A 14,825-nucleotide genomic window follows, 5' to 3' on the forward strand; every position below is an offset into this window, starting at 1 on the left:
GGGAAGAGGCTGAAGAGCAGGACATCCAAAGTAATAATCTCTGGATTACTTCCAGTCTAGCTTGTGCTGGTCAGGACAGGAATAGGATGATAGTACAGATGAACGAGTAGTTGAGGAAGAGCTGGTTCCAGCTTTCAAATTTCTGGATCATTGGGATTTCTTCTGGGGAAGGAAAGATCTGTACTAATAGGACAGGTTATACCAGAATCCGAGGGCTACCAATATGCTTGCAGGTACATTTGTTACAGCTGTTTGGGAGGATTCAAATAATTTGGTGGGGAATGGGAACTGGAGAGATAGAGCTGAGGATGGGGGAGCTGCTATACAAGTTGATACACTAAGGAAAAACAGATAAATGATAGGGCAAAATTACAGTCAGTGGCATGAATTGAAGTGTAATATGGAGGCAAAATTAAAAAGGATGATGAATACTAGATTGATGATGTTATATTTGAATGCACACAGTATACAGAGTAAGGTAGTTGATCTTGCAGTGCAGTTACAGATTGGCAGGCATGAGTATCAATGAGTTGTGGCTGAAAGAAGATCATAGTTGGAAGCTTAATATGCAAAGATACAAACTGCTTCGAAAGGACAGGTGGACAGACAGGGTGGGGTAGCACTATTGGTAGAAAATAAAATCAAATCCTTAGAAAGCATCATAGAAACATAGAAAGCCTACAGCACAATACGGGCCCTTCGGCCCACAAAGTTGTGCCAAACTTGTCCCTACCTAAAGAAGTTACTAGGCTTACCTATAGCCCTCTATTTTTCTAAGCTCCATGTACCTATCCAAAAGCCTCTTAAAAGACCCTATCATATACGCCTCCACCACAGTTGCCGGCAGCCCATTCCACACACTCACCACTCTGAGTAAAAGAACTTACCCCTGACACCTCCTCTGTACCTACTCCCCAGCACCTTAAACCTGTACAAAAGCTGGATGAACTCAGCAGGTCGGGCTGCATTCGTTGAAATGGGCAGTCAAAGTTTTGGGCCAAGACCCTTAGTCAGGACTGAACAAGGAAGGAGCAGGGGCTAAAAAAACTCCCTTTGCTCTGTAAAATCAGCCATTCATTCGCAGTCTTCTTGCTCCAAATTAAAAACCAATGAAGATTTCTTGCCTTTTTAAACCTCTCGCGCTCTACTGGCTGACGTCACGCGTCTGTGCAGTCTCGCCTCTCCTTAACCCGAGTAGTAAAAAAACTCCCTTCGCTCTGAAAAAATCAGCAGTTCACTCGCAGCCTTCTTGCATCAGATGTAGAACCTTTATGGGTAGTTGAGAAACTTCAAGGTAAAAAGACCCTGATGAGAGTTATATAAACACCTCCAAACAGTAGCCACAAAGTGGAATATAAATTACAGTAACAGATACAAAAAGCATGTAATAAGAGCAGTATTACAATAGTCATGGGGATTGCAATATGAATATATTGGGAAAATGAGGTTGGAGCTGGATCCCCAAAGAGAGAACTTGCAGAATACCTGCAAGATGACTTTTTAAAGTAACAGTCTGAGAAGGAGAAGATAAAGTCAGATATATCAGTATTATGGTGGAGTAAAGGGAATAACAGAGGCATGATAGAAAAACTCTGGTGGAGGCGGATACGATAGGGTCTTTTAAGAGATTCTTAGATAGGTATGTGGAGCTTAGAAAAATAGAGGGCTATAGGTAAGCTTAGTAATTTCTAACGTAGGGACATGTTCGACACAACTTTGTGGGTACGAAGGGCCTGTTTGTGCTGTAGGCTTTCTATGTTTCTATGTTCTATGTTTCTAACTGGCCAAAGTTGAATGGAAGTGGACACTAGCAGGGATGATGGCAGAACAGTAGTGGCTGGAGTCTCTGGGAGCAATTCGGAAGGTTCAGGATAGATACATCCCAAAGATGAATAAATATTCTAAAGAGAGGATGAGGCAACTGTGGCTGACAAGGGATGTCAGAGCCAGCATAAAAGCAAAAGAAAGCATATAACTTAGCAAAAATTAGTGGGAAGCTAGAGGACTGAGAAGCTTTTAAAAACCAACAGAAGATAACTAAAAAGCCATAAGGAGGGTAAAGTTTAAATATGAAAGCAAGTTAGTCAACAATATAAAAGAGGATACCAGAAGTTTTTATTTTCTTTAAGATCTATAAAGATTAAAAGAGGCAAGAGTTGATACCAGTCCACTATAAAATGATGTTAAAGAGGTAGTAATGGGGAACAAAGAAAAAGCAGATGAAACTAAGCATTTCATGTCAGTCTTCACTGTGGAGTAGACACTACCAGTATGCCAGAAGTTTGAGTGTCGGGGAGCAGCAGTGAGTGAAGTTGCTATTACGAAGGAAAAAGTGTTTGGGAAGCTGAAAAGTCTAAAGGTAGGTGTGTCACCTAGACCAGATGTATGAGAACCATTTGATGGCTCTGGACCTGTACTCAGTGGAGTTTAGAAGAATGACGGGAGATCTCATTGATTATTAGGTAGAGTGAATGTGGAGAGGATGTTTCCTATAGTACGTGAGTCTCGGACCAGAGGGCACAGCCTCAGAATAATTTAGAACAGACATGATGAGGAATGTCTTTTGCTAGAGGGTGGTGGATCTGTGGAATTCATTGCCATGGACAACTGTGGAGGCCAAGTCATTGAGTATATTTAAAGCTGAAGTCTTGATTAGTCAGGATGTCAAAAGTTATGGGGAGAAGGCAAGAGAATGGGGTTGACAGGGATAAAGAGCCAAAGAGCCTAATTCTGCTCCTATGTCTTATGTCTAACCCAAGTCAGAGTCACACTACACAGAAACAGGCCCTTGGGTCCAAATCATCCATGCTATCCTAGCCTCTGATTTGAGCTAGCTCTATTTGACTGTGCTTGATTGATATCCTTCTAAATCTTTCCTTTCTGACTTGTAAATGGACATTGAACCCATGACAGACATCCCACCCTGCAAAAACTCATTTCAGGGAGGTAGCACCACCCCCCAGTCAACCTCCAAGGGTGTATTGAAATACGTACTTATATTATCATGGAGTAGTTTTTTTTATTCTATTGCTACTTTAAGCAAGTCTACAGGGAGTTTGGCCTCATCACATAGGACATCAATAGAGTAGCTCCCTAGCAGCTAACAGTTAAATAACATTAGCTATACTAATGAATGAATGACACCTGTTAAATCACCTCAACATGTCTTTTACAGTCATTTAACCCACCATGGGCAATAGAGAAGTCACTGTTGCAAACAGTGCAGTGAGCAATACTGTCATTATTTTTGACCCCTATTAGGCAGGGGTACATATTAGTGTAGTCTGGGGTGAAATATGTTTTATATTTTCTTTTTTTGGAACACTGCCATGACGCTGCAGGACAGGAAACTGAACTGATGGACAATGAAAGAGAGAGAAAGGTTGACTGTAAAGCCCGCCCACAAAGAAAACTGACAAAGAGAGACCAATCAGGATGTTCCCTCCCTTCCCCTCGCTCTTAAAAAAAATTGATTTCTGTTATATTGAATATAATTTGCAGGCATCAGGGAGCCGCCAGCAATATGCTGGAGACTCCCAGAACTTCCGGGAGAGGTGGGATGTCTGCCATGAACATTATCTCTCTACTTTTTTTTAAACTTCTGTTTTGCACTACTTATTTTAAGTATTTAATATGTATACAGTTGCAAGAGAAAGTTTGTGAATACTTTGCAATTACCTGGCTTTCTGTATTAATTATTCATCTGACAAAGTAATTACCAGGTGACTGTACTGCTGAGCACTAGAACGGAATCTTAGAATGGGTGCAAGAAAAGGAAGGGGGAAGCAAATGGCACTTCAGAAGAATCCAGCAGTGAGAAGAATCAATTGGGGGCAAATACGCAGCAGTTTGATTGGTTTGGTAAATGAGGTTTAGAGTAAGTTGCCACCAAAGACAATGATACAATGACAGATGGATGGATAGAATCAGAATCAGGTTAAAAATCACCTGCACACATTGTGAAATTTGTTAACTTTGCAGCAGCATAAATATAGAAAAAAAACTGAATTAAAGTTTATATACATAAAGTTGCAAGAAAAAGTTTGCAAAGCCTTTGCAATTACCTGGGATTAGTAATGATTTAATTACAATATACCTGAAACAAAAACTTGTATTTGATACTCATGATCAAAACAACTGGTTGATTTGGGTGTTCAGGAAAGAAACCTTCGATCCTGACATGGTGCTTTTTAACATTTTTCTATTTTGAGGATCAGCATGGTAACAGGCCTTTCTGCTGCAATGAGTCCATGCTGCCCATTGACACCCATGTGACTAATTAACCTGCTAACCTGCATATCTTTGGGATGTGGTGGAAACTGGAGCACCCAGAGGAAATCCACGCAATCATGGGGAGAGTGTACAAACTGCCCACAGAGGGTGGCACAGTTGAATCCGGGTTACTAGCACTGGAAAAGCATCACACTTAACTGCTAGGTACTGTATCGCCCCAATGTATGATTACAGCTGGGGCAGCAAAGGGTGGCATTCCATGTCTTGTGAACCAATAAGCAATAAAAATAATGCAAAGAAAGATCATATTCCTACAGTATTGGTTATCAAGTGCCATCACAACAAGCCAGCTATCTTAACCAGTCCCTTCAGCTCCAGAACAAATATCAATAACTCCCACATTTTCCCCTAGCATTATTGAATTTTTAAACCACAGTACCTTATACTTAACAGCACATGATAGAAAGCAATCCAGGTAAAATTAAGCAGCTATCTTCCTCTTTGAACACTGACTACAGGACTACACCCATTTTCATTCCTATTTAATGGATTAATGCATGAGGTAAACTGAACAGAGCAATGGAAATGCACCAATCTGTGAACTTTCATATGGCTAGCATAGACAAAATGAACTGTATGGCCTCATTTGCATAATTGGAGTTGGATCATTCTGAATGAATATATGGCACTGCAATTCTCAAGTTAACAATTTACAAAGGTTTAGTGTAATAAACAGCTTCTGACAACGTTTAGATGCTTCAGTTTAACTGGTTAACATAACTGTTTTTTAAAACTTAGTGCACGTCCAATACAAAGGGAAGCTGAGTTTACCCTCATTTCCATTTCAGCATTGCACCCTTTGAGGGGGGAAAGATTTTCTAATGCTTACATGTAGCAAAGAGGGAGAAAACAATAGGAAACTAACCCCTGCAATTAAAAATCTGAGAAACTGGAAAATAATACAAGCACTTGAAACTACAATAAAAAAAGTTTTCAGTTTCAGCAGTATAGCAAATAGCAACAATGGTTATTAACAAAACAGTGAACATACTATAAATAACAGAAAATCTGCGGATACTGGTAATCCGAGCAACAAACACAAAATGGTAGAGAAACTCGGTAGGTCAGGCAACATCAATGTAACATACTATGTAACTTTAACACAGTGTGTTGGCAGTATTAGGGATAAACCACAACTATGGAGCAAAATGTACACATCTTAGTTTGCTATTTTTTTCCATTTGAATTAAACTATCATAAGACAGGAGCAGAATTAGGCCATTAGGGCTGCTCCGCCATTTGATCATGGTTGATTTATTTTCCCTCTTAGCTTCATTCTTTTGCCATCTTCCTGTAACCTTTGACAGTTACCAATCAAGAGCCTATTTAACCATCACTTTAAATATGCCCAATGACTTGGCCTTCACAGCCATCTGTGGCAATGAATTCCACAAATTTGCCACTCTCTAGTTGAAAACATTCCTCCTCATCTCCGTTCTAAAGAGTCGCCTCCCTATTCTGAAGCTGTGCCCTCTGGTCCTAGACTCTCTCACACTAATGGTAACATTATCTCTACATACACTCTATCAAGGCCTTTCAATATCTGATAGGTTTCAATGAGATCCCATTCATTCCCTCTTCCCCCCACCCCCATCTTTTAAACTCCAAAGAGGTCCAGAGCCATTAAAATGAAAGATTAGTTTAATTAATCACATTTTCATCTAAGTGAAATGCATCGTTTGAGTCAAGTTAAATTGCTACACTAAATCTACAAGCCTAAATTAGTATTACAGTTTGGCATGAATTTTTGAGATAAAAATGGCATATGCATATAACAAAGGTTGCCTATTTAAATGATGCATTGTAATTACACTCTCTATAGTAGTCCTGTAAAAATTACAAATTTCACCTCTGATACTTCTCTCAACTCTGCTTCTTAAACTGCCTTACATTTTACTACTCAACTCCCTTCAACACTTTATGTTCATAATGACAAGTTTTACAACAATGATTTCCTTTCATGCATTTGGATCCTTTCATTTCCTAAACTTTATTTCTACCTGCTGTGCCATAGGCAATTGATCATCGAATTAAATGTAACTGTCACATCAAAATTCCCAATTCTTCCTGATAGAATTAATATTTTAGTACATAGTGGAAAGGAAGCTGAAGCCTCACTGACCTTTAGTCTCTGATTATAAGCGTCGAAAAGTAGTTTGATTCCGTCCTGAGTCAGATTAAGGATGAGGTCATGACTGAGTGGCAACTAGAAAGAAAGAGACACTCTGTTAAATGACAGTGATAACACTATACACTGTTCATGCATGGTACAAGAAACAAACCGATGCGATTTGTACAACCGCATGGAATGGATTGCTAATGAGTAATTGTCATGTGAAGACAAATCTATTGGCTTAATTGCTTTACTGCAAGTATTTAACAATTATTGATATAATTAAGCTTCGGACATGGAAAGTGTTTGCAATGTTGCTTTTACATCCTAGATATCAATGTGGAAAGGTTAGATCTTTTCCCTGAATTACTATAGCCCTGGTACACATTCTCTTAATGCTGTTGGGGATGAAATTCCAGGACAATAACACAAGAGAGAGCTGAGGACTTTAGGAAACACTAATGTCACCTTTAGTGATGGTGGGAGGTCAGAGGAAAGGAGATGCAAAGCAAAGCCCATATGTTGGAGTGATGTTAAGGATTGCACACACTGTAACCACAATGTGAGTGGGCAGGCCATGGAGAAAACAAACATGTCTTAATGCTCATTTATCAAGACAAAAAAAATTAGATGTTGAGAATTACAGCTTTCATAAATATTCACTGCTGGAATAACCCAATTTTAATGTGTACGATTTGATTATACCGTTGCAAGAAAAAGTTTGTGAACCCTTTGCAATTACTTGGTTTTCTGCATTAATTACTCATAAAATGTGGTCTGATCTTCATCTTTCACAATAATGGACAGACCTGCCTAAACTAATAACAAACAATTGTACTCTCATGACTTTATTGAACAGATTGCTTAATCATTCACAATCCAGGCTAGAAGAAGTATGTGACCCCTTCCCTTCCACCTCCTTCAGCATTGCATGTTGTGTTCTTGGTGTGACCTTTGCAGGATGCTTATTCCCAGGGAGAGTCGCAACAGTACTGAGTTTCTTCCAGTTGTAGACAATTTCTCTTACTATGGAATACTCAGATCTTCAGAAATACATTTCTAGCCTTTTCAGCTTCATGCATCTCTATTATTCTTGTAAAGGTCCTGTGAAAGTTGTGATCAAAGCATGGAGCACATAAACAGATCTTTCTTGAGAAAAGCAGGCTCTGTCAGTAACCAGGTGTGTGCCTGTTTTTTTTATATATATAGGGCAGGGCACCTCTACAACCTACACCTCCAATCTCAGCTCACTGATTGGAACACCTGACTCCAAATAGCTTCTGTAGAAGGCATTACCCCACAGGTTCACACACTTTTTTGAACCTACTCTGTGATTGTTTAAATGGTGTACTCAGTATTGACGAGGTCCAATTGTTTTTGTGTTATTAGTTTAGGCAGATTGTGTTTATCTATTATTGTGACTCAGGTGAAGATCAGACCACATCTTATGAGTAATTAATGCAGGAAATCAGGCATTTGCAAAAGGTTCACAAGCTTTTTCTTGCAATCCTAGGTGCATATATTTGCTGATATTACAAAATCCTGTGGCTAGTCATGAAATTGTGAACCTTTTGGAATGAAATACGGGGATGGTGGAGTAAACAAGAAGTGGCAAATACAACAGGAAGGTTTGATTTATTGAAATTTTCTGTTCAGAATATTCCAGGTCACTCTCCATAGTTTTTATTTTAATTTTATTAAGGCGTTGAACAGGCCCTGCTGGTTCAGCAAGCCACATCACCCAGACCCCCACTAATTTATCACTAGCCTCATCACAGTTCAATTTACAGTGACCAATTTACAGAAACCAAACTCACAAAATAACGGATGATGCAGTATCCTTTTGCTTAGCTGCTAAGTACAGAATTCCTAAAATATTTATAAATATCAGTCTTTTCAATACAAAATGTAGTTATTTTTACCCCCCCTTCTGATAAATAATTCCATTCAGAATATTCTGTAGACTATTAAATCCTTTTAACCTCATACCACAGAAAGAAGGCAGACAGCTTTATTAAAGCTTCTTCTGATTGCCTAACTCATTCCAATCTGATTTAAAACTAAGTTGGGAAACATCTTCACTCCTATAGGATTCAATATTCACTTCCAAAAAAACCTAAGTCTGGCAGTTCATTCCATTAAATGGTTGGACCTGCGCCCATCAGATGAACCTACAAGCACAGCTATCTATAAGGAGGTCACCACAGCCACTTTAGAATGGGAGGGACATAAACAAACTTCACTTTAAGATCAAGTGCAATAAAGAATTAATTACATGGGTCCACATCGTACAAGAGGCTTCCAGCTATACTTTTGTAAGGCAATGTGTACTGATTTTCCATAGCCAACAAACATGTACAAGCGGTCAGAGAACCAGGCAAGTAATCAATAATGAGAGTAAACGCTGCATGACCAGCTTCGTTTCCCTTATCTGAACTGAACCTTAAAGCAGTACAACATCTGACAACAGAAAAACACAACTTTCATGGCAAGTTCAAAGGATGAGTCTCACTCACTTGCTCGCTGTAGAGAACCTGTACGTTTTTGATGATGCGACAGTGCTTTTGGAGAATAGCAACACCCTGAGCCAATGGCATTCCTGAAACAGACAAGCAATATAAAAGAATTAGCATTTAATTAGGTGTGCATATTTAGAGACATACAATATTTTAATTAATTTTTGGTACATATTTGTACAGCATGACAGCATAGCAATTCAGCATATCAGCTGTAAGATGGGGGTTCGATTCCTACTGCTGTAAGGAGCTTGTATGTTCTCTCCATGACCGTGAGGATTTCCTCCAGGTGCTCCAGTTTCCAAGGACATTTGGTTAGGGCTAGTGAGTCATGGGCATGCTATGTGGGTGCCAGAAGTGTGGTGACGCTTGCACAGTAAGAGGAATGGGGTAATTTATCCAAGGCAAGATAGTGTGCCCATTGGAATGGGACCTAAGAGATGTGGTGCTCCTGTGGGCCAGCTGGTCTTATTCTTAGAAATGGAGCTTCAGGTTTGAGAGGTGCTGCTGGAATAGACTAATAACGTGTACTTAGATTGCACAGATTCTAATTAACTCCACTATGGATGGGTCCAAACCCAGCTGCGAAAGAAGGGTTGAGTATGGGACCAGCAAGCCCAACCCATAAAAAAATGCTGCAGAAATGTCAACAGAAGCTCTGGGGACTTCATTCCGATGAGAGGAAGGATCAAAGATAATGGGCGACAGCTGGAGACATCTTGAAAGACTGGCCAAGGATAGAGGACTCTGGTAAGCTGCTGTTGGCAGCCTATGCCCCAGTAGGGATGACTGGTTTAAGCCAAGCCAAGCATAGATCCAATCAGGAGCTGATCTGATTGGAAACTAAACTATATATTCCTGTTGAACTGCAGCAATCTTCCACCCCTTCTTTACTGAGAATCTATGATTGTATTAAAAATATTTCATGAGTCGGCAGTCAAAGCCCTTTGAGAAGAAGTTCCAAAGACCCATCAGGCGACAGGGTAACACTGCAGAACACCCAGTGGCACTGAAGACATTTATTTGGCTGGCCCTGTTGAGTTTTTACTGACTTCCCATGGGATAATGATAATGGGGGCAGCATGGCAAAGCAAGGGGTGATGGTGAAAACTCTTGTTGGATCAGTGGCACATTAATCACACTGAAATGTGAGCTAGGTTTTGCTTCGTACAATATCACTGGGCAGCAAAGATTCTGCTTCCTGAAATACTTATGGATTTTGGACTGTTGATCATGAAGGTTCTCTATCACACATCACTTTTTTAAAATCGTCTATATTTGTTATTCCAATTCATAATTCAAGTCAGAATAACTGATGCCAAGATTAAGGTTGGCATTTGTTCATCCACAAATCAAATAGGTTATCAATGACAGGCGATTCAAAGAACTTCTAGTGGAACTGGAGAAAATCGCATAGAAGGATTGAAGGATGTTTTTGAAAATTTTCTTGGAACGACATAACTATGTACAGCTGGTTAACAACAAGCTTCGAACATACAAAACCATGAAATGCAACAGTCACTAAAGATTCTTTTTCCACATTCCCATTTAGACTTCTTCCCTACAAATCTGTCAGTGACGAGCATGGTGAACGGTTTCACCGGGATTTTACGGTCCTGGAGAAACTGTATCAAGGAAACTGAAATCCATCAATGCTGCTAATTATTGTTGGACACTTAAGCAAGAAGCCTCAGAAACAGAGTACAAATTAAATTCATCAAAACATCTTTAGCTTAGTTAAACTATTGCAAAATGCCAGCAGCATTATGCAAACTCATTATAATCATACAACAATTATAGCACGGAAACAGGCCATCTCGACCCTTCTAGTCACGTGCCGAACGCTTACTCTCACCTAGTCCCACTGACCCGCATTCAGCCCATAACCCTCCATTCCTTTCTTGTCCATATACCTATCCAATTTTTTTTTTTAAATGACAATATCAAACCTGCCTCTACCACTTCTACTGGAAGCTAGTTCCGCACAGCTACCACTCTGAGTAAAGAAGTTCCCCCTCGTGTTATGCTTAAACTTTTGCCCCTTAACTCTCAACTCCTGTCCTCTTGTTTGAATCTCCCCTACTCTCAATGGAAAAAGCCTATCCACGTCAACTCTATCTATTGCACTCATAATTTTAAATACCTCTATCAAGTCCCCCCTCAACCTTCTATGCTCCAAAGACTAAAGACCTAACTTGTTCAACCTTTCTCTGTAACTTGGGTGCTGAAACACAGGTAACATTCTAGTAAATCTCCTCTGCACTCTCTCTATATTTTGTTGACATCTTTCCTATCATTTGGTGACCAGAACTGTACACAATACTCCAAATTTGGCCTGACCAATGCTTTGTACAATTTTAACATTAGATCCCAACTCCTATACTCAATGCTCTGATTTATAAAGGCCAGCAGCTTTCTTTACCACCCTATCCACATGAGATTCCACCTTCAGGAAAAGATGCACTATTATTCCTAGATCACTTTGTTCTACTGCATTCCTCAATGCTCTACCATTTACCATGTATGTCCTAATTGGATTATTACTACCAAAATGTAGCACCTCGCACTTATCAGCATTAAACTCCATCTGCCATCGTTCAGCCCACTCTTCTAACTGGCCTAAATCTCTCTGCAAGTTTTGAAAACCTACTTCATTATCCACAACGCCACCTATCTTAGTATCATCTGCATACTTACTAATCCAATTTACCACCCCATCATCCAGATCATTAATGTATATGACAAACAACATTGGACCCAGTACAGATCTCCGAGGCACACCACTAGTCACTGGCCTCCAACCTGACAAACAGTTATCCACTACTACTCTCTGGCATTTCCCATCCAGCCACTGTTGAATCCATTTTACGACATCAATATTAATACCTAATGATTGAACCTTCCTAACTAGCCTTCCATGTGGAACCTTGTCAAAGGCCTTATTGAAGTCCACATGGACAACATTTACTGCTTTACCCTCGTCAACTTTCTTAGTAACCTCTTCAAAAAAATTCAATAAGATTTATCAAACATGACTTCCACGCACAAATCCATGTTGACTGTTCCTAATCAAATCCTGTCTATCCAGATAATTATATATACCATCTCTAAGAATACTTTCCATTAGTTTACCAATCACTGATGTCAAACTTACAGGCCGATAATTGCTAGGTTTACTCTTAGAACCCTTTTTAAATAATGGAACCAGACAAGCAATACGCCAGTCCTCCAACACCATCCCCGTTTCTAATAACATTTGAAATATTTCTGTCAGAGCCCCTGCTATTTCTACGCTAACTTCCCTCAAGGTCCGAGGGAATATCCTGTCAGGACCCGGAGACTTATCCACTTTTATATTCTTTAAAAGCACCAGTACTTCCTCTTCTTTAATCATCATAGTTTCCATAACTACCCTCCTTGTTTCCCTTACCTTACACAATTTAATATCCTTCTCCTTAGTGAATACCGAAGAAAAGAAATTGTTCAAAATTTTCCCCATCTCTTTCAGCTCCACACATAGCTGTCCACTCTTTGGATTTATTTTCACCTTACTTGCCAAAGCAACCTTGTATCTTATTTTAGCTTTTCTAATTTCTTTCTTAAGATTCTTTTTACATTCTTTATATTCCTCGAGCACCTCATTTACTCCATACTGCCTATATTTATCATAGATCTCTCTCTTTTTCTGAACCAAGTTTTCAATATCCCTTGAAAACCATGGCTCCCAAACTTCTAATCTTTCCTTTCAACTTAACAGGGACATAGAGATTCTGTACCCTCAAAATTTCACCTTTAAATGACCTCCATTTCTCTATTACATCCTTCCCATAAAACGAATTGTCCCAATCCACTCCTTCTAAAACCTTTCACATCTCTTCAAAGTTAGCCTTTCTCCAATCAAAAATCTCAACCCTGGGTCCAGTCCTATCTTTCTCCATAATTAAATTGAAACCAATGGTATTGTGATCACTGGACCCGAAGTGCTCCCCAACACATACGTCCATCACCTGACCTCTCTCATTCCCTAACAGGAGATGCAACACTGCCCCTTCTCTAGTTGGTACCTCTATGACAGACAGACATACTTTATTGATCCCAAGGGAAACTGTTGCTCAGTGTTGCATCGCGGTGGAATGAGTCTCTGGCTGACAGTCTACTGCCTAACCAGCAGAAATATAAAGACATAGAAAATAGGTGCAGGAGTAGGCCATTCGGCCCTTCGAGCCTGCACAACCATTCAGTATGATCATGGCTGATCATCGAACTCAGAACTCTGTACCTGCTTTCTCTCCATACCCCCTGATCCCTTTAGCCACAAGGGCCATATCTAACTTCCTCTTAAGTATAGCCAATGAACAGGCCTCAACTGTTTCCTGTGGCAGAGAATTCCACAGATTCACCACTCTCTGTGTGAAGAAGCTTTCCTCATCTCGGTCCCAAAAGGCTTCCCCTTTATCCTTAAACTGTGACCCCTCATTCTGGACTTCCCCAACATCGGGAACAATCTACCTGCATCTAGCCTGTCCAATCCCTTTAGAATTTTATATGTTTCAATAAGATCTCCCTTCAATCTTCTAAATTCCACTGAGTATAAGCCTAGTTGATCCAGTCTTTCTTCATATGAAAGTCCTGCCATCCCAGGAATCAATCTGGTGAACATTCTTTGTACTCCCTCTGTGGCAAGAATGTCTTTCCTCAGATTAGGGGAACAAAACTGCACACAATACTCTAGGTGCGGTCTCACCAAGGCCTTGTACAACAGCAGTAGAACCTCCCTGCTCCTGTACTCAAATCCTTTTGCTATGAGTGCCAACATACCATTTGCCTTTTTCACCGCCTGCTGTACCTGCATGCCCACCTTCAATGACTGGTGTACAATGACACCAAGGTCTCGTTGCACCTCCCCTTTTCCTAATCGGCCACCGTTCAGATAATAATCTGTTTTCCTGTTCTTGTAACCAGAGTGGATAACCTCACATTTATCCACATTAAATTGCATCTGCCATGAATTTGCCCACTCACCTAACCTATCCAAGTCACCCTGCATCCTCTTAGCATCCTCCTCACAGCTAACACCGCCGCCCAGCTCCGTGTCATCCGCAAACTTGGAGATGCTGCATTTAATTCCCTCGTCTAAATCATTAATATATATCGTAAACAACTGGGGTCCCAACACTGAGCCTTGCAGTACCCCACTAGTCACTGCCTGCCATTCCGAAAAGGTCCCGTTTACTCCCACTCTTAGCTTCCTGTCTGCCAACCAATTCTCTATCCACATCAATACCATACCCCCAATACCGTGTGCTTTAAGTTTGCACACTAAACTCCTGTGTGGGACCTTGTCAAAAGCCTTTTGAAAATACAGTACATTATGGAGTGGATGGGAGACATTATCCAAGATGCATGCAACTTGGACAGCATCCTCTTTTCAGATACCAACATCAGGGAGTCCAGTTCCACCCCCACAACATCACTGGCCTTGCGAATGAGTTTGTTGATTCTGTTGGTGTCTGCTACCCTCAGCCTGCTGCCCCAGCACACAACAGCAAACATGATAGCACTGGCCACCACAGACTCAGAGAACATCCTCAACATTGTCCAGCAGCTGTTAAAGATCCTCAGTCTTCTCAGGAAATAGAGACGGCTCTGACCCTTCTTGTAGACAGCCTCAGTGTTCTTTGACCAGTCCAGTTTATTGTCAATTCATATCCCCAGCTACTTGTCATCCTCCCATGTCCACACTGACTCTTTAGATGGAAACAGGGGTCACCGGTGCTTTGGCCCTCCTCAGGTCCACCACCAGCTCCTTAGTCTTTTTCCACAATAAGCTGCAGATGATTCTGCTTGCACCATGTGACGAAGTTTCCCACCGTAGCCCAGTACTCAGCCTGCAAAAAGCTATC

At 40.5% G+C, this 14,825-nt stretch overlaps 1 protein-coding gene across 2 annotated transcripts in view; it reads right to left on the reverse strand.

Moving 5' to 3' along the window:
- Window positions 1-14,825, reverse strand: part of phaf1 (phagosome assembly factor 1) — a 137,513-nt gene that overhangs the window by 112,510 nt on the left and 10,178 nt on the right. For both annotated transcript variants that reach the window (XM_059992612.1, XM_059992611.1), the window contains exons 2-3: window positions 8,923-9,005; window positions 6,416-6,499 (exon numbers count right to left, since the gene is read on the reverse strand). In XM_059992612.1, coding sequence (XP_059848595.1) covers window positions 6,416-6,499; window positions 8,923-9,005 — 167 coding nt within the window. The remainder of the gene's footprint in view (window positions 1-6,415; window positions 6,500-8,922; window positions 9,006-14,825) is intronic.

The sequence above is a fragment of the Hypanus sabinus genome, chromosome 17 (assembly GCF_030144855.1).
Source record: "Hypanus sabinus isolate sHypSab1 chromosome 17, sHypSab1.hap1, whole genome shotgun sequence".
NCBI lineage: Eukaryota > Metazoa > Chordata > Chondrichthyes > Myliobatiformes > Dasyatidae > Hypanus > Hypanus sabinus.